We start from the raw sequence: 19,961 nt of genomic DNA on the forward strand, positions 1-19,961 counted from the left end.
CTCAGTCGGTAGAGCATGGGAAACTAAAAAGTCCTTGGCTAGTGTAAGCATTACCTAGCAACAACTAAAACATCGGTGCGTTATCAACTTTCTTCTCATCCTAAATCCAAAACACAGCACTGTACCAGCTACTAGGAAGGAAACTAACTCTATCCCTGCCGAAACCAGGGCAGACCTGCTTTGGGCTAATAAGGCATCATTAGCTTCATATCACCAGGCACCACTGTGCTGCATATACTCATCTCTCTGTTATATGAGGAACACTCAGACTTGCAGGATCTCCACAGTGTTGAATCCAATAACTTTTTAGATTACTCATACTGGTGGGAGTAACTGAGCTTATGGAAGCAGAACGATTGCAAGAAATTGCCAAGTTCTAGGAGCTAGAAGATTTTTGAATATTATTGCACTGATACAGTTCTCCCTATCTGTTTCTGATCTCTCTTTCTTTTCCCAGAAGCATTGTAACAGTGGAAATTTACTTATGAAAGGACTTTGCAGCAAGTGCCCTAAAGTACAAATTATTTTCATTGAAATCATTAGGAAAAAAACCAGCAATGACATTTAATGGGTTGCGCCAGGACACCTATTCTATAAGTTACCGGGCTTACCATAAGCAATAATCAGCCTGAAGTGCCTACATGAAAATTAAACTTGGTTCTGCTAATGCCATGAAAAGCCTACTCTGAGTCCTGGAATCAATTTTGTAATTTTACTTGTCCATCAAAACAGCTTTTTTTAATAGCTGTGTATTGTCCTACAGTAATTATGGAGTCACATTTCCTTCTTCCCTTCTTTCTCCTCCCCACCCCACTCTCTCCAGTAAGGAACCATTTGTATAACTTGAAGATGATTGTTTTTTGAGAATGTTACCAATTTAATCTAAAAATCAATTGAGTTCACTGCAGTCAGAAAATTGTACATCCTCTTTTGTGTCTAAATACTCAGAGCCTTAGGGGAAAAAGTCATTGAAGTTAAATGTAAGAAGAATTTTAATGTTTTATGCAGAAAGACAGATTTTTTTTGGGGGGTGGGGGGTGGTGGTGAAGAAAGAGGAGAGAGAAACAAGTACAATGTGCTTTTCCCAGTTTCTCTGATGCCAAATGCGTTCAGCAGTACACAAACTCTGACTTTCCTTCTCCCCTTCGTATCATCCCATTGACTGCAGTATATGGTGACTTGTATTCTCAGCTTTGAAGATCTCTGCAAATTCAAAGAAACACTTCTAACATTCTTTCTGGCTATGTTTTTGAATGAATAAGTGGATGGTGAAGAATGAAGTGATGCAGTGAACCAAGATTGAGTGTTCTGAAGGGTTTCGGAATTTCAAAATATGCTTTGCATGTTACTTATGATTTTATAAGTAATTTTGCTGTTTGCTCTGTGCAAATGCAAAGCTGCTGAAGAAATTCTTGAAAAAGGAGAAATTGGTGGTTCTATGTTTAAAAATAAATAAAATGCATAGATATTGCTACTAAAGGTGTTCTATGATCTGTTATATAAACAGGATTAACTGTTTATTTAATATTTCTGTATAGCATTCATCTCATGGTACAGGGCCTGTAGGTGTCAAGTTTCTCAATTAGTCTGATAGTCTATGGCCTGCATTTAAATAAATTAATGTGTCTTAAGACTGTCAGCTAAGAGTATTTTGTATACTCTTAATCAAAACGTTCAGTCTTCAGGTATAGACATCATCCATCAGTTCTCTCCATTTTATTTTGGGAAGCTACTATATTGTGAGTGGCTAGGCAAAGAAAATCCAATTGATAGCGGCAGAGATATGAGAGATTAAGTAGCTTGGTACTCATTCCCTACCTATGAGTCCATAGACTTTTGTGTATTGTAAAGTAATTTTGTGATTTTTTTTCTTTTTTTCAAAAATGCCATGGGTATAATGCAACTGTGTTATTCTTCACAACATATATGCTATTCTTCTTGTAAATGATTGCTTTATAATAGTATTTAATTCCAGAACCTGCTGTAAGATGAGTTCTCATGTGTTTTGTATTGGTGAGCAAAAGACAAATACCTCAGGTGATCAGAAAGGTTGTGTAATGCCAGCTTTCACTGAGCCTCCAGCCCTGCTGAGCAAAAATCTCGTTGAAATGGCCAAATTGTGCTTCATCGTACTTCCATGCTGACAATGTTCAGAATGGCTGATAGAAGATGTAACTAGAGGGACACTATTTTGGATAAGCTTGAGCAGATTAAGACTGTTCCCAACAGGATCCTTTTGTCTCATTGCTAATGCTGAAGTAGTTCTCCTTAGCTCGGATGTGATGCTGATTGTATGCACGTATTGCCCAATGCTGTTCCAGCCGTGCTCAGACAATTTGCTGATGGTTCAGAGCAGAGTGAGGTTAATGCACGGCCTCAGAATCCTCTCTCTGTTTTAGCCACATTTTCACTGTTTTGCATGTTTATGTCACTGTTTTTTTCCACAAATCAACAAATGTCTTATCTTTAGTCTCCAGGTGCTACCACAGTAGTAGTAATACGGACCACTTGAATTCCTACATAGTGTGCATGCTATAGATGTGTGTATGTATCTATATATCAATCTAAAATATAACCCAGCTGTTGTGTACAAACAAAAGCATTGTGAGACAGTGAATCCTACTGACAAGTCCCGACTTTTTTAGAAAAGTTGGCTTCCTTTTTTCCATTGTGTGGTGTTTCTGATAACTGTCTTGTGACTAGATACTCTCATGCTCAGCCAGTAATGCTACGGCTTTCATTTTAGGTTGTTTGTATTTAAAGAATTTCCGAATTTTTACTTCTCTTAAATAGACTGGGAAAAAATAGGTGGTTTTGTAGTTTCTGCATGAAGAGTTTTTTATTTTATATTCTACTAGTTGTTTATTTTTCTTCTACAGTGCTTCATCATCTGTCATTCCCTGAAGGTACAGGCAATGATAAACTCCCTGTCCATGTTAATGGGAGTCGAGAATGCTTTGCTTCTCTCAGGATTGGTGCCATATTACCAGGACAATGTATTGATTTGGTTGACTGCCGATGTGTGATGCATGACAGAGATGAGAAATTGAACCTTCTGAATGTGAAATAAATCGTGCTGCTGCTGATATATCAATGATTTAGGAAAAAGCAATCAATTGGATTCTCTGTTCTGGTAGCAGTGCTACATACAATTTAATATATAGGAAAACAATAGTTCTTTTACAATCTAAATCAAATAGTGTTTTGTGCTAAACTCAGGTTCTTGCAAAAATGATTTGCAGCATTTTTGGGTTTAGTATGCTATACTTTCTACATTAATGACGTGATCTGATAATTCAGAAATATTGAGCTGACATTCATTAATTTTGCCTTTTTTCTTGTCAAGAGCCACAGAATATTCTTTCTTGACTGCTTGTTACTATTTTAAATTGATTGGTCTTTAAATAATTTTAACTTGTAAGTAGAGTTGTTTTGAGTCCCAAATACCTGCAGACAGAGTTTATTATAGCCACAGGTAATTGGACTTTAATATCTGTAAAACAGCCACTAGAGACATGAATAGGCCCATTCTCTCTTCTGGCAGATGTTTTGCGGATATTAGACTTATATCCAATTATATTTGGGTACTTTAGCAGCACACAATAGCATTCATTTGCAGATGACTACAATATTCTTTTCTCTCCTTCTCCATGTTATGAAATGAATGGGATAATTTATCCTTCTTGGAAAGAGAGAGAAGTATTTTAATGAAAGCTTGAAGAGACTTCCTGAAATTCTTCTTATCGATACCTGCTAACAAGCCTTGTCATTCAGTGTCACAGTGTCAGCTTAGCATTTCCCCAGAGTAAGGACCTTAAGCAGCAGGGAGTTCTGCACAGTCTCCCTAAAACAGCCCACAGCTGCATATTTTGGAACCTTTGGTTTGAACTTTTGGGTGCGATTTTCAAAGTAGTTCAGCTCTCCTCAAGAAGTAGTTGTCGATGTTTGCTTAGTATTAAGGCTGTGCGAATAAAGGGAGAAGCTTAACCCCATCTTCCTGGTAGGGGGGGAATGCTGGTGCATTTGGCTGTCTGCTGGAACATAAATCCTGGAGTTCTTTCCTGCGTGAACCATGGTATGATTAGATGGTTCAAGGCCAAACCGTGTATAGGCGGTTGGGAAGAAAAGTTCTACTAACAGATGTTCAAAAAAATAAAACAAAATAAAGAGCCATTTGGGCTTTTTATAAACATATTTTCTCTTACATAAAAAAGTGGGGGTTTTTCTTGCTGTAACATTTTAACATTTATTTTGTCAGAAAGAAAAATAAAAGTTTGATTTATTAGTTATGAAGTTTAACAGTTAAATTACCTCAAAATTAAATAAATTACCTTGATTAATCCCACTGAGTTCAGTAAATGACATTAGAATCTGGAACTTGCTGTTGGAGGGCAGGGCAGATTTGAGACAGAACATCAGCAAAACTCGGTAGTATCACAAAGTAAGGGTGAACCCTCACAACAAGGTATGTAACATTATTTCTAAACTTTCTAAGGATGTTCTTTTATATTTTTCATAACATATACTTGCTTTTACATCTCAGTATCAGCCAATTTATTCATTTTTCTTTATTTTATTTTAGATTTTTTTTTATTTTTCTCTCTGAAAGCCTAGAGTGAGACTTGACAAATATGAAGTGGTGATAGACAAGGAAACATAAGTAAGCTGTATGCCTCTTTTCTGAAGATAGACTTGTGACCAGAAAAGTAAAAGGTATCATGACAACCCAATGAATTTCAGGTCTGCAGAATCTGCGCATATTCTTCATACCATGTAACCCTTGGAAAAATGACCAAAGAACTTTCCGCACTGAATGAAGGATTTGTGCTTCACACAAATACTGAAACAAATGTGTTCTCTTTAAAAGTCTTATTGAAGTGGGCCTGTCTTGCCATGAACACAATCGTTAATGACCTCCATCCATGTACCATTGATCTTCCTGGAAAAGTGCCTTTTAAAGCAAATGAAGCAGACCTAGCGGTACTTAAAATCTAGTATCCTGCAGAGAGTTGAAACAACTTGTCAACAGCCAGTGCTCCAATGCTAACAGCAATTTCCCTTCCTGTCATAAACAACTGCTTCTCCACTGGGAGAAGGTATACCAACAGGTGTAATGGTCCTGTGTACCTCTCGGAAAGGGCAGAGAGCCTTCTTTCCATGCAGTATTTGGGAACATGACAACAGCTTTTGTTATTAGCAGATTCAGGTGGTAAGTAACAATTTGCAAAAACAAAGTCCCTTTGCTGGAACACAGCTTTTACAGGTATCCACTGGAGAACCAGAGGATGGGGCCAGGCAGGATGAGACATTCACACCCACAACCCAGGGAGGAGGAAAGGAGTTACTGAGGTGTTACATTAACAGTGTCAGAGCCAGAACTTGGTACAAACTTTTACCACAAGAAGTAATGAACATAAGAAAGCTAAATTAAAGATTACAATATATTGTCAAAGGTTTTAAAGTTGTATTTCACAGCTCAAGTCTATTAGTTCAGAAACTATGGTAATCTCAATTACGTGGCTAAGTACAAGTATTCCTCATTTCTTAAAACGTTCAATACTTAGAAGTGCCTCAGTATTTCAGGTCGTTTTGGAAGGAAAGAAACTCTTCAAGTATTGTGTTCTTCCATCGTGTACCTTTTGCTACCTTTATATTGTGGAGGAAATAGAACAAGGTTAAATGAAGAAATGAGGGATAGGGAGGGAGGCTCTCGTATAATTAATCAGTCTCAGAAAATCATAATTAAGCAGCAAAATACATTATTTTCTCATGAGAACAAAACAATTCCAATCTCCTGGGTAAGTCTGTAATTTGACTCTTCTGAAATAATTTAACTGATACTATAGAACAATTCAAAATCAGTTCTAACAGTCTTGGCTGAACTAAGGATGCTTTGCTTAGCTGTTGGAAAGCGTTGTACTAAAACTATTCTTATCTCTAAATACAGCATCTCTTGGTCAACATGCAACAATTTTGTGCTGTAAATTTTATCTGAGACAATTCTATGAGGGGTGCTAAAGGTTTTCCTACGCAAAGTTGCAGTAAGTGAAAAGCAAAGATCAATTACATGTTGATCTTCATGAGACAATTTCAAAGCTGATGAGTTCTGTTGATTAAAAATGCAGATTTGAACATACTTTGTATCACAAAGTGTGTAAGAAGCATCGGTATGATTGTGGAGTCACGGTTAATGCTTCTTTGATTACAGAGGATAGGCCTTCTACTGACAGATAGCAGTAATCTTGGCTCTTTTTCAGACCTCTCATGTTTTAGAGTCTGAACAAGTAACATAAAATAAATGCAAAGTTTATGATATCTATGAGATTCTTTGTTTCACAAAAATTCAGTATAGAGGAATTTAGCCAATTTTTTTGATGGCACTGTCCAAACAGAGGAGGGAAGCTAAATATTATGGGAAGCTATTAGTCCAAATTATGTTCAGTTATTCCTTTGAGGATTCTCCTCTTGGTGAAACGAGAGAAAGTATGAGAGGGAACAAATCAGTGACCATTGATGTAAGCTATTTGTTGATGTGAATTTAAACTCTATTTCTTAAGGAGTTCTGGATATGTCAAAAGCATATCATATTACACATTGTAGAGCTTTTTCTCCCTTAACTGTTGAAGCTTATGTAGAAGATAGAAGCCTCTTTTTTCTTTGGTTAATGTCATCAGCTAAAGCTAGTGAACTTTTGGGTAAATGGAAAGATTAAGGAAGAACTTATTTCACAAAAATTTAAAAAATCTATTCTCTCATCAGTTTTGCTGTCAATGTCAGCAACTTTGAAAGAAGAGCGGGTTCCATTTTGAATTCTTGATGTTGATGAGCTGTTCAAAATCTGTCCTGTATGAATGAAATGGCTCTGATTCCTGAAATTAGTCTTCCATTTTCTTGCCCTCTGCCCTACTTTAGATTTGCTGCTAGCCCCATGAAAAACAGAATGAGAGTTGCGTATACAAAAAAATGGAATTGTTATCAATATGCTATAAGAATGTAACTACCAAAATACTTTAAAACTTGCTGTATATTAGATAGATTTTTATGGTTGTTTCAGTGTATTTACAGATTATTGGGTTCATATCTTGAAACTTGTTTGCCTTCTGCTACTGCTGTGCATCTGGATTATACTTGGATTATCAAAAATTAGTGATGCGTGGAAACAGTTTTATAGTTTCTAGGTTATCACAAAATGCATAATCTGCATTATTCCTTGAAATTAAGTGCTATTTGAACACTCTAAAATGGTGTTTATTATATTTTTACAGATTATTGGGTTCATATCTTGAAACTTGTTTGCCTTCTGCTACTGCTGTGCATCTGGATTATACTTGGATTATCAAAAATTAGTGATGCGTGGAAACAGTTTTATAGTTTCTAGGTTATCACAAAATGCATAATCTGCATTATTCCTTGAAATTAAGTGCTATTTGAACACTCTAAAATGGTGTTTATTATATAATTTTGTCCTTTGTGGGTAAGAACTTAAAATCAAGGTCAAGTATATATCATTTTATTATGTCAGTTTCCCAAAAGGTCATAGTCATTATTCTGTCTCCGAGTTGTTCTTTTTATTTTCAATTTTCAACAACAAAAGCCTTTAAAAGGCTACAAACTTTCCTGAATATCTTATTGCCTGGTTTTGTAGCAGATTTATTTCTGATGTCTACTGATCAGTTCTGTATACCAACTCTGGAGCATGCAAGTTAACACAGCTGCAATTTGGTGAACCCAGATTCATATATTATGCATAAGTTTTATGACTGTGTGAACACGTGCCGTCTTCTGGGGTTTTTTTTTGTGGGTGGTGGGATTTTTTTTTTCCTTAGGTTGTTTTTTTGTGGGTGTGTTTTTGCCAGCGTGATGGCTGTTGCATCTGCTACAGTTGCTTTTTACAAGGGCCTCACTGAATGTGGCTGTCTTTTATTGCATTCAAGCCATTTTCAGAAAAAGAATGATGCTGGTTTTACAAGTAAAATTGAAATGGGTTTGAACTACAGTTTGTCCTTTTCATCCATAGTCAGATTATAAACTACATGGCATACAGAGGAAAATATCATGAGATAACTGTACACTGAACTTCTCTCTTACCCGTATTACTCTTACTGTCCTCTTTCCTATGCTGATCATGTTGCTCAAGACAGAAGAGCGTCTCTTCCAGGCCTCGCTTGGTGACCTGGTCATGTTTTTGTTACCAGTGCTGATGTTTCAGCCCAGGGGCTGAAATTACAGCAAACCCAGGCTGTTTTATCCAGCCTCGGGATCAGAAGTTACCATAAGCTGAATGTACAGTTACTATCTATATATGGGATGTGTGTAGTCTTAATTTATTTTTAAACGTTTGCTTTATTAACATATTGATATAATATCTCTTTAAAAAAACAAAGATTAAAATACACCTAGGATTGCCATTTGAAATTTTATTTAGTTAGTTGTGTCTGTCTGTATGTTTATATCTATTATGTTATTAACGGTTTAGTTTTAGAAATATATTTGAAGTTATATTTCTGAAGAGAATTAATTCTCTGGACTGTTCTCAATGATGTCAGAAATGATGTGTATCTTAACTGTTTACTCCTGTTTTTATAGATGGCTATACAACAGATGACATTGAATTTTACTGGCGTGGGGGTGATAATGCAGTCACAGGAGTGACAAAGATCGAACTGCCACAGTTCTCCATTGTAGACTACAAGCTTATCACCAAGAATGTTGTTTTCTCTACAGGTTTGTGGAGGGGAAGCTAAAAGGGGAATTCACTGGGAAGACTTTTAGAAACAGGTTAATTCTCAATTAAGTTCAGGACCTGAGCAAGAATTTTAGAAACAGGAATAAATTAAAGCAGCAACTGTGAATTTTGAAAGGAGCTGTTTTTATTACAGCTTTCACGGTGTATAAGGCATCACTCACTAGCATATGAAGACGATACGGTAGTCTGTCATATTAAGGCTCAGTCAAATAAGCTGTATTTTCTGTTTTCCTATGAAAACTGATTAAGCCACTTATATACCTCAGGGCCCTAAACCCAACAAGAAGTAACCCAGCCTGTAGGAAATTTAGGAACCTTTCTCTCACTATTTCTAGATGTTCCTTGTGCCAAGCTGTGGATGTATTAGACTAATTATTTTGTCTTTGCTGTAAAACATTTAAAATCCTTGTTCCACAGGATATGTAGTTTAGCCTGTGCTAGCAAGCATATGACTTTCTGAAGGCTGAAAAGATGCTTTGTGAGGAGGAGTAGAAAATAAGATTGGATTTAATAAAATAAAAAACGAAACAAGAAACAACTAGAACGTTTCAATGACATTAAATTATTCAAGAGAGACAAGAGCTGGGTTGCGCTATTACTATTTGCTGTTCTTTACCTACTTAAGAAAGCTGCTAGGTGTGTTAAAAAGAAAAATCTTCAAAACTCACTTTCTAAGTATGGATAGAAATCATCTTTGGAGGGAGTACAGAAGGATTGTGCACCCCAAATTCTTCAAAACCAAGCAGAAATGGGACTTGAACAGTGATCTCTAGGCACCTATTTCAACAAGTGTTTCATACACCAAAATATTTCTCGTGTCCAGTGACAAAGGGCAAGTGTTGCGTTGCTTGGAGAGAAGGTTAGAATAAGGGTTACACTGAAGTAGACATACTGCAGCTTGTCCGAGAAGAAGCATTTCTAAGCTTTGATGCTCTGAAATGTGTTTCGGCTGTTGATTGTTGAATATTATGATTACCAGCAGATATGCGCGTAGAGCATGCTTGTACCCTTAGAATAAAAGATTATTTAATCCCAGTTCGTGCTAAAAATTCTGCAGCTGATTATCCTGGATCTTTCAACTTTGTGTCTACTCTATGTTGCGTGAAACAATAAAACCAAAATGACAGAAAAATGTTTTCGGGCTTTATACAAGTAAGTTATGGCCATACCAAATATTCTTTTTTAGGTGCCTACCCAAGGCTGTCTCTCAGCTTTAAACTCAAGAGAAACATTGGTTACTTCATTCTGCAGACCTACATGCCTTCTATTCTAATCACTATCCTGTCCTGGGTTTCCTTCTGGATTAATTATGACGCTTCAGCTGCAAGAGTTGCTTTAGGTAGGCATTTTTACACATCTCATGCAGTGTGCATTAACTGAATGCTTTTTCTAGCTTCTGGCTTAGTGAATAGTGCATGATTTGAAAAATAAATCTGTTAGATCTTTTTATGTCTGGCTTGTTAAGCTTTGTATTATGCGAATCGGCATTTAAATCATCACAATTTAAATAAAAATTAAAGTGATTTCATGTCTAAATGAGCTAACTGTATTATCATTGTAACGAGAATTAGCCTAATTGTCTCAACATTTTCTGTTGTTGTTTTACTGCTTCTTTTTCTCCAAAGAGAACGCATTTAGTTTGTTTTTGCTCATGGCAGTCCAGAATACACATTCAGTACTGTGTTATGGATTATAAATTTCTTTTCCTTTCAGGTATGAATTAAATAAAGTTTTACTAGGGTTGTATAGCTAACTTCTCCTTAAGTTGAGGGCTTTTTTCCTTACTGTTGCCTTACATTCTAAAAGCAAAACCATTTCCCTAATTAATCTCTAGAGTACTTTTATATCGCATCGCTAATACGGTGTGTGTGTTTATACTGTTCCCCCATCAGAGGATCCAAGCACGTTACAAAAATAAATATGAGTATCTATTGCCAAATTTCATATAAATCAGACTGATTCCTGCCAGTACAGCTCTCATATAGATAAAATAAGTAAATCACCATAAAAGATACAATTGAGAATTTGACAGTTTAACTTTATAGAATACTGTCTGAGTTTTACCAGGCCTTTCTGTGTAGCATTTTCCCATAACAATTCAAGACTGCAGACATCCTGAAAATGGTGGAGGAAGGCAAGATAGCAGTGAGTCTAGGCTGGTAATTTATAACTGAGACTCGTTAGAGAAGGTTACAGTTTAGCTTGTTAAAAACATACTCATAGAATCCAACTACTGTTTGTTTGATTGAACACAATTTATTACAGGTGTAATCTTCTTTGCGGTACAAAAAGTAAAGACAAAGATAAGGAATGTAGACAGAGGTTGGGGGTGGGCTTTTTTTCCACGAGGAAAAAAAATATCCTAGAACTTTTCAGCTCTAGGATTTGAATGTTATGAGCTATTATGCTAGAAAATGAAAATTAATTCAATCAATAGACTTGTCAATCCTTTTTTTCCAGGAATCACAACTGTGCTCACGATGACAACAATTAACACCCATCTTCGAGAGACTCTTCCCAAAATTCCATATGTGAAAGCCATTGACATGTACCTTATGGGTTGTTTTGTCTTCGTTTTCATGGCTCTGCTGGAGTATGCATTGGTCAACTACATCTTCTTTGGCAGGGGGCCTCAGCGTCAAAAGAAAGCGGCAGAAAAAGCTGCCAGTGCCAACAATGAGAAGCTGCGAATGGATGTCAATAAGGTAAATTGAAACGGGGATATATTTTTAGCATTGCCCAAGCAAGGCAGACTTTCACTTCTGCCAGACAGAGCTTTAAAATGTAATTTCTTGTAGAAAATGAGTGGAGTGGGATTATTATGATTTTGTCTTAGCTCTGCAGTGCAGTGTACTTAGCCACCTCAGCAATGAATGCTGCCCTCTAGCTTGGAAGACTGAATGATGTTTTTCTAAAGCATGCGTTCAGTTAAGCTTTACTGTGAGATGTTTTCTCAGTCAGGATGTAGAGTTAAATATGTCTAATCAGTTTCCAAAGGAATAAATCCAAAATGATGGCTATAGCTGATATTCTAGTAAGAGCTGTATGGAACGCTGGAAATAAAACCTAAATTTAACCTAGTTTCATAAATCTTTCTGATAACCTGGATAAGAAATATCTGCTACAGAAGTGTTTAAAGCTTGAAAAGTTTGTATATTTTCAACATATAATGGCCCAGGATACTGTTGACTACATGAGAAACTGCTCAGAAATAAAGCATCAACTTGCTGTGCACTTAATTTTGAATCTAAAAATGGTCCCCTGAGGATGGAGAATTGAGGCGGAAAATACAGTTGCCAAGATACACACTTTTGGGAAAAGTATCCATTATGCTTAATGAAAATGGAGCACTTATCACAAAGCACTTGTCATTTTTCACTTTGACCATTTTAGATGAGATTCACACAGTGGCAAATCTGGGCTGAATGCTAAAATGTACTCAATGTGAAAAGTATAAACTTTCACACACATGCAAAATTGGAAAGTTAAAGTTAATTTCTTTTTTTTTTTTTTTCATGGGAAGCTTTTTGAATTTGTAATTCAGCATGATACTCCAAGGGGAAAAAATCAAAATCAGAATTAAAAAAAAAAAAATCTAAATCAGAAAAAAACCAAGTGATTATTTGTGAAGTGGAAACATAAGTTTCATACAGCTCTAGTGGTGGAATTTCTCATGTTTGTACAGAACTTTACACTACCATAGTGTGCTTGTGGACAGAAGAACATTTTGTTCCATATTTGCTGGAATAACAAAAATCCATCACGTGTTGATAGCATAAAACAGTTTTATAGGCTGGGGGTTTTTTTTTTTTTAGAAGGGGGGAAGGAGGATTATATTGTCATGGCTCAGATCTCCCCCATTCATTAATTTTTTATTTTTTTTTTAATTTGAGACAAACATGAATGAAGGCAAATGCATAATGAGGAGATTAATTTTGATGTTATGGTACCATAGATCACATTTTACCATTGTAAAGTTTGTGAAGACTCTGTAAAATCTTTTTCTTTCTATTGGTGATTTTTCAGCAATGTAAAAAAAGGTGCAACCTTTTATTTAATTTGTCAAATTTATTTTTTAAAACTCAGTTTCCCTTTAAACAATCAAACTTATTAACTATGAAACCCTGTAGGTAATTTTATGAGACTAGATCTGTGTTTACCTGAAGTCTTTCCTCTAACATCAGTGGAAATGTAAGGTCCATAGGTGTCAGAGTATAACCACTAGCTAAGGTACATTTTTGTCTACTGTTTCACTTGAGATATTTTCTGTATACTGCTTCATACACTAGATCTTTCAGCCATGTAACAGAATAGCCAAAGTCTAGTGGCAAATTGCTAATCATGAGCTAGAATTTGAAATCACTAACTTAGTGTACTAATCCAATCCAGTAAGCAAAGTAAATTACTTCCCAATAATGTTGCAGAAATTCACCAGCCTACAGGATTAGCACAAAGTGTACTGGGAACAACTTTACATTATTTATATTTTTTTATACTGAGCCTTTTGCTTAATATACCAGGCCAGCATGGTTCATAGCCTATGGCAGTTCTGCTCTGGTATCCAGATACACTCTGATCTGATAATCAGGTTTGCAATCCCTTAAGCAATAGATAGAGAATCAAATAGGAGAGGATCAGAAAAGAGTAGTGATCAGAAAACGTCGTACTGTGTGTAGACTGCTCTGGGGAGGAGGAAAGGAGCTGACAGCTGTTCTTGCTGTTTGACCAGTTGCGAGAAAACAGATTCATATTTAATGGACCTGAATTTTTTATCTATGGAAGGGGGACAAACATTATATAATTATTTTCATGTACAAGAAAAAAAAAATGTGTCTGAACTGCTGAATTTGGTTCAGATGCAGGTTTCTATGAAAACCCAAATATTTTAGAAATGGGTCCAAATGAACACTCCATCTCTAATTAGGATCCAACATTGAAGGACTAATTTTACGAAGTATGAGTATTCTTTTGTGATATTACTAGATTCCTATTGTATCACTACGTGGAATACTATGAATTTATGTTTGTGACTTCAGATACTATGTGATACAAGATTAATGAATGCCATGAGTAATAAACCTCAAAACATGAGGATGAAAACTTCTGTACAGCTCTGCTGCTGCATTCATCATAGATATTGTCAAAAAGGCGGATGAATAGTTATTGGAACTGCTGCTTGCAGTGCAGCATCTTTGTTTATACATTATAGACCAGCAAATCTGTTCTAGATTTCTGCAGATTCCAACACCAATTTTTGTAACAGCCTCTTATAACTTTTCTAAACAACAAAAGGTGATGAGAGGAGAAGTGCTGATTAGTCCTTCCATCCACAACTACTTGCAAAATCAAAGTAGAAGTTAATACATACTCCCTTTATGCTGTTGAATTCTCTGGTATGGAGAGATTCCAGGGCAGGCACAGGCATTGGTAGTCTCTCTGTTTTTGCTCAGTGTTACTCAGAAGATACTAGAGAGCTTACAAAACAGTGCAGAAGCACAACAGAAGCTGTTCTTCCATAACTGTGGTATCTGCTGAATCCAATGTAAACCCTTGGAGATTTGGTGACTCGGGAGGAGAATGTCCTGTTTTTTCCATTTGAGCAAACGCTGTCAGGCTGGCTGCAGAGCTTCCTCCGGGCTATTCCAGGTGAAACTGTGGCCAAATCTTTCTTTAAGTTTCATGTTGTATTCATGTCATATGCCCAATGAATGTGGTGATTTTGTTTTGGTTTTGGTTTTTTAGAATCATAGAATCATAGACTAGTTTGGGTTGGAAGGGACCTTTTTTAGAAATAGAATCATAGACTAGTTTGGGTTGGAAGGGACCTCTAAAGGTCATCTAGTCCAACCCCCCTGCTGTGGGCAGGGACATCTTCAACTAGATCAGGTTGCTCAGAGCCCCGTCCAGCCTGACCTTGAATGTTGGCAGGGATCGGGCATCCACCACCTCTCTGGGCAACCTGTGCCAGTGTTTCACCACTCTCGTCATAAAAAATTTCTTCCTTATAACTAGTCTGAATGACCACAGAAGATTGTAACTTCATATACTCCCTCATTTTCAAAGATTATTGACTCTGGGGTAAGGGAAAGGAAGAGAAGGGATTGGGCCTATATCTTGATTTGCTTCTTGAATTCTGAAACCTGAGTAATAAAATCATGGAGAAATTTAAAGGACATAAACCCCAAGGAAGATCCAGACTCAGTTACCAGCAGATATGTTATCACAGATTTGTTAAATAGTATTGGACATGCTCAAATTTCTTTGCAGTGACTTCAGGTTAAAATGGCTGTGTGTATGATCGTTCGACTCTTGAAGCTTCTCAAGCTGCATTCAGTGGTTTATTCCTTTAGTCTAACTTATCATCTTTTGCCTTTGTCAAGGCTAATTGTTCTCTCTGTAAACAGTTGTATTGTTGCTTCCAGGTAAATCACTGGCTTTCTTCTTACTCTAGACATCCTTCATTTATTGGAGATAGCATTCGCATCATTTCCTCACTTCTCTTTTCAAGCCTATCGTGTAATCCTACATTATTTCTTCAAATGTCTTTATTATCTTTATAGTCTCAAGTTTTTTAATCTCTTCTGTTCTGAATGACATAGTAATGCAAGTGTATATATAAGGACAGGTAAACTAGGAGTGTTGTATTTCTTCTTGAAGCCCTAATACGTGTCATAAATTATGGTATATATACTCTAACCCATTGTTATGCAATTTTATTCTGTGGACTTTCTATTTTAAATAAGAATGTTGACAGTCATCAGCATCCTTTTGATCCTTTGTAGGCGCATTTCATGCTATCTTTTCTTTAGGCTCAGGGCACTAATCTAATATATTGTCTGTAATTCTTTCAGATGATTAACAGATATGTTAAAAAATAGGGCCAAATTCTAACCTCTGACTTCACAATATTGTTCAGCTGACAGTCTTCCTATGGGTAATTGTACATATATCTGGGACATATCATCTCTTCAGTTTTAAGATAATGTGTCAAAGGCTTTACTGAAATCCATAACTTTCATCTGTTAATTCTGTAATTACATAAAAATGGTCTAGAAGGATTTCATCTAGAAGCCTGTGTAAGGCTTTTTTTCTTCTAATTGTAATTTTGGTTTCTATTTCTTTTGGGGATAGAAGGGGGCGGGGGGAGGGAAACAAGCTACTGTGATATAACCCTTCAAGTTTTCTCCTTTATGAAGCCTGGCTTTGTCTTCAAGGAGATGATTAGCCTAACCAGGATCTCAATGTAGAGCCTGGTACAACTGCGAATAATTTCTGATGTAGACCCCCAGCCATTTCAATATACTTAATTTCTGTTATTGTGGTTCGAATAATGAGCTTCTTGGTGCTCTCTCAGTACTGATTTATTCCCCATAAGTTTCTTCTAGAATCCGGTAGCCAAGGTGTTTTTGATTAACTTGTAAATTTTCTCTTACATTATTGGATCTTGTTGTGGATGTTTCCATCTTGGAACTGTGGCTTAGATGGGCTTGCTGATGACTGTGATGTGTCTGATGCATCTTCTAGTCTTTGTGTTGTTCAGGATTTGCAGTCTGGTCACCTTCCAAGTTCTGTATTTTCAGTATATTTTCCTGTGTTACTAAATTCCCGGTCAACCTGCTGCTTACGCTCTTGTTAGGTCTTTTGGATTCATTGCTGTTTTTCCCACAGTTGCTCATCTAACGCATTTGGTCCAGACTACTGCACACATTAATTGACTTCTCTGGAGGTGTAAGGAAGGTGAAAATGCTTTTCGATATCAAGGGTATCTGTGTATTTGTTATTCTGGATAGATCAGAAAACCTCCATTACAGCTATGTGGTAATTCAATGGAAACCAGAACTGTCACTGTAAAGACCATGGTAAATGTACCGGGCTGAATGAAAGGTTGATTATTCTTCCTCTGTAAAGAAGTGCTGCTTGCATCTTGCCAGTGTACATTTGACAAGGGGTGATTATAATGGAAAAGCAGCTCTATGCCATCCTTTTCCAAAGCAACAGAGACTGGAAATGTGTCAGACAGCGATACCCGCTGTGAGCATTGATATCAGTTCCTACATTAAGGCTCTTGTTAAAAGAAGGGCTACAGATCCATCTCTTGATGGAGCACCTTGTCAGTCTTTTCTTAGACATCAGTATGGTTTCCTTACCAGGATATTAGCTAGAAACAGGATGTGATACTTACAGTTTTTTTCAACCCAGATATCAAACCTTATGGAGGCATTACCATATAATGATTTGGTGCATCTTGCCTTCCATTTCTAGTCCTATCTTTCGAATTCTTACAGGCATGTTATTCAGGTAGTGTTTAAATTATTTCTAAATTATTTTTTCTTTATAGTTAGATCATCTAGGTTTAGAACAGTTAATTATTGCAAATTAACATTTCTTATATAAAATTTGTTTGTTATATTCTTTCAAAGTAATTTGATTTGCCATTTTGCAGAAGTGACATTATGTTTTGCATAATGTAAATACATCGTTGAGCGTGGTTTTAGAATGTATACAGTTGCAGTAATAATTGCAGCCTAGAGGTTTCCAACCTAGCTTAAAGCACAAAGATGCTGTCAGTGTACAGGCTATATACCTGAAGTACATGATAACATAAGTCACATAAATAAAAGTCTACCTCTAATTTTGCAATCATGCTGTTCTTATTGTGAGCATTAATAAAGCAATTTCCCTCTGGAAAAGAAGGGAAAAATGTCAGGATATTATGCAACACTTCCTAAAACTGTTTATACAAATTTATTCAGTCATTTTTTTTTAAATAAATGTGAACTGACATTGCTAACCTCTGCATGTTTAAATAAGGTTTTTTTCTGAACACAAAGACTTTTTTTAAACACACTGAGTTTAATTTTAAAACAATGAGTAATTCTTTACTCAGTAGTCTTTGTATTATGTAAGGTATTCTGTCAGCATGCCTGAAAGTTACAGTGCATTGGTATTACACAGTGCCAAGTCACAAACCAGTGAAATTGTCAGACTAATGATGTTTTTCTATCAGAAATTTGGGTACCAAGTAGAGAACATGGAACTTTAATATGATAATAGATTAAACAGCATATTAATAGATTTGAATCACAATAGAAATGTTCTCTTGAAGAATGAATGTAGGGCTTAGCAAGCTAAGAAGTTTTAAACAAATATAGGTAACTTTGCAATTCATTGTCCTCCTGACCCACTGTTGTTATATCCAAATTAGCACACAGTTGCTAAAGGAGATGAGATGGCAAGGAAAGAACAAATAGAAGCCTAACCTGCCCTCAGCTGCACTTAACATGGTAACTTTCTTCCCCTTCAAGTTGTCTCAGCTGCTGAGTTTTTCCCCTACACCTTTTTGACCAAGGAAAAGAGTCTGACCAAGTTTAACCAGAAAAGTTGAATAGTTCTCTTCAGATCTTTAATTTTTAAAGGACTCCACTGCATTATCAGAGTTTTAAGAGAAACAAGACCATGCAATTACCTCTTTCACAAGTGATTGCACCTAATTATTTCACCTATGAAACTGGGCAGGCTGAGGTTGGACAGTTTCTGGCCATTGTATAGTCTAGCAAGGAAACGGGGCTCCCACAGCATCTTCCTTCTCCAGGTGCCCATTTCAGATTGACTGGCTCAGGTATGTGTGCTGTTCGAACATGAAGACTGAGTACTTTCTGTTTCATTGTGCCAACAATGCCAGCCATTAGAGTAGCACACTTTGAAACGGCATTGTCAGCTCAGGTATTGCTTTGCTACCTGCCATTTCCCATGACAGCTTCCAAACTTCTTTTCACTGTCATATCCATAGTGATGATATGATATGGATCATATGATCCAAGTCTCTTTTGAAAAAGAGGGGGGGAATTAGATGAAGGAGTGTGTTAACTTGAGCCAATGTGAATCCATTGATATATCCATGTGGCCCTTTGCAGGCCAACTTGTGATAGCTTTCAGTGCGCTGTAAACAGACAACGTTGCTCTCCTCAATTTTCAGACTAAGGTGTAAAGATGTATTAACAAGGCTACAGGCCCGAGATAATGCACCTTGCTCCAAAGGAATGCTCATTAGCTTAGACTTGGCTAATGCCTTTATTTCCCCGCTGATTTACTGCTGGCTTGCCTCCAGCCTTTTCAGTTCGCAGCAATATTTGTTCATTTCTATCTGAAGAAATCATATAAATGCACCTCTAGTGAGGAGGAATTATTGCAAAGGTACCTAAAACTAGTCAGTATTTATTACACAGAGCTGCACCTTACACCCTACACAGTAGAGGTACTTCTAGTGTAAAACACGACTAAGCAGAAGACTGTAAAAGCTTTTGGAAAAAAGAGGAATTTTAAAATGTCTACATGCACAGACTCAGTTAATAAACTGAACAGGATATTGAAACACTAAGGCAACATGAAGCTCTTAAAATTTCAGTCTAAAATCTCAAATCCTCACTGCTCTGTATCGCTGCAGCTAATGCTACCGCTGTCCGGATATCAGTGAAAGCATTCATCCTCCTCCTTTCCCCTCCAAGAAGAATTTTCCTTTTGTTTGCAGTATAGGTAAAACTGCACGAGGACTGATTCTTGATCCAGGATCAGAAGGTATTCCTTGCGCAGAAGTTCATTGAAGGACATGTAATAAAAGTAGGCATGGATTATAAAAGCTTAACCTTTCTCCTAAATTTACATTCATGCATTATTAAGGAACAACTTGCATATGAAACAATCAACAATGCACAGAGACATGCGTCTCCGTGTTTTGTTGAAACCTGAGGTTTGATAGGAGTGAAATTTGAGGAAGTTCCAGTTTTAGCCCTCAGCACTTTGCAGAAGCAGTCAGAAGGTGATTTATTTCCACAATCCGTAGTGGTATTCCACATGACATGTGAATAAAGGTCAAGTCAACTGCATGAGTTTTTCTTTCTGCAGCCGTGCTCCTTTGAATGCCATGTTTAATTAATGTAAGAACAGTGCGTGTATACTCCATTTGTTTAAAGCACGATATCCCTTTTGCTTTTGTAGTGCATCTACAAACCTGCTATCCACCAGTGACCCTGAATTAAATACACTTTTGGTTGCAAAAAAGAATCCATTAATGCAGTTTATATCATTATTTCAGATTGTGGGGAAATAAGGCACAAAAAAGGCAAATGATGTACAGTGAAATGTATGTAGCTGCAGACCAGAAGGCGTGTTTGGCTAGACAAATTGGTGAACTGATTTCCCAGAGTAGATCAGCTCT

The 19,961-nt window shown here is 36.6% G+C and overlaps 1 protein-coding gene across 3 annotated transcripts in view; it reads left to right on the plus strand.

The window, feature by feature from the left end:
* Positions 1 to 19,961, plus strand: part of GABRB2 (gamma-aminobutyric acid type A receptor beta2 subunit) — a 180,857-nt gene that overhangs the window by 149,571 nt on the left and 11,325 nt on the right. For 2 of the 3 annotated variants that reach the window (XM_009285716.1, XM_009285717.1), the window contains 3 exons: positions 8,587 to 8,724; positions 9,933 to 10,085; positions 11,207 to 11,451. In XM_009285716.1, the coding sequence (XP_009283991.1) occupies positions 8,587 to 8,724; positions 9,933 to 10,085; positions 11,207 to 11,451 (536 nt within the window). Of the gene's footprint in view, positions 1 to 8,586; positions 8,725 to 9,932; positions 10,086 to 11,206; positions 11,456 to 19,961 lie in introns of all 3 variants that reach the window. The other variant, XM_019473825.1, reaches the window with a different exon arrangement.

This window comes from Aptenodytes forsteri, unplaced genomic scaffold, assembly GCF_000699145.1.
Source record: "Aptenodytes forsteri isolate BGI_AS27 unplaced genomic scaffold, ASM69914v1 Scaffold54, whole genome shotgun sequence".
NCBI classification, from domain to species: domain Eukaryota; kingdom Metazoa; phylum Chordata; class Aves; order Sphenisciformes; family Spheniscidae; genus Aptenodytes; species Aptenodytes forsteri.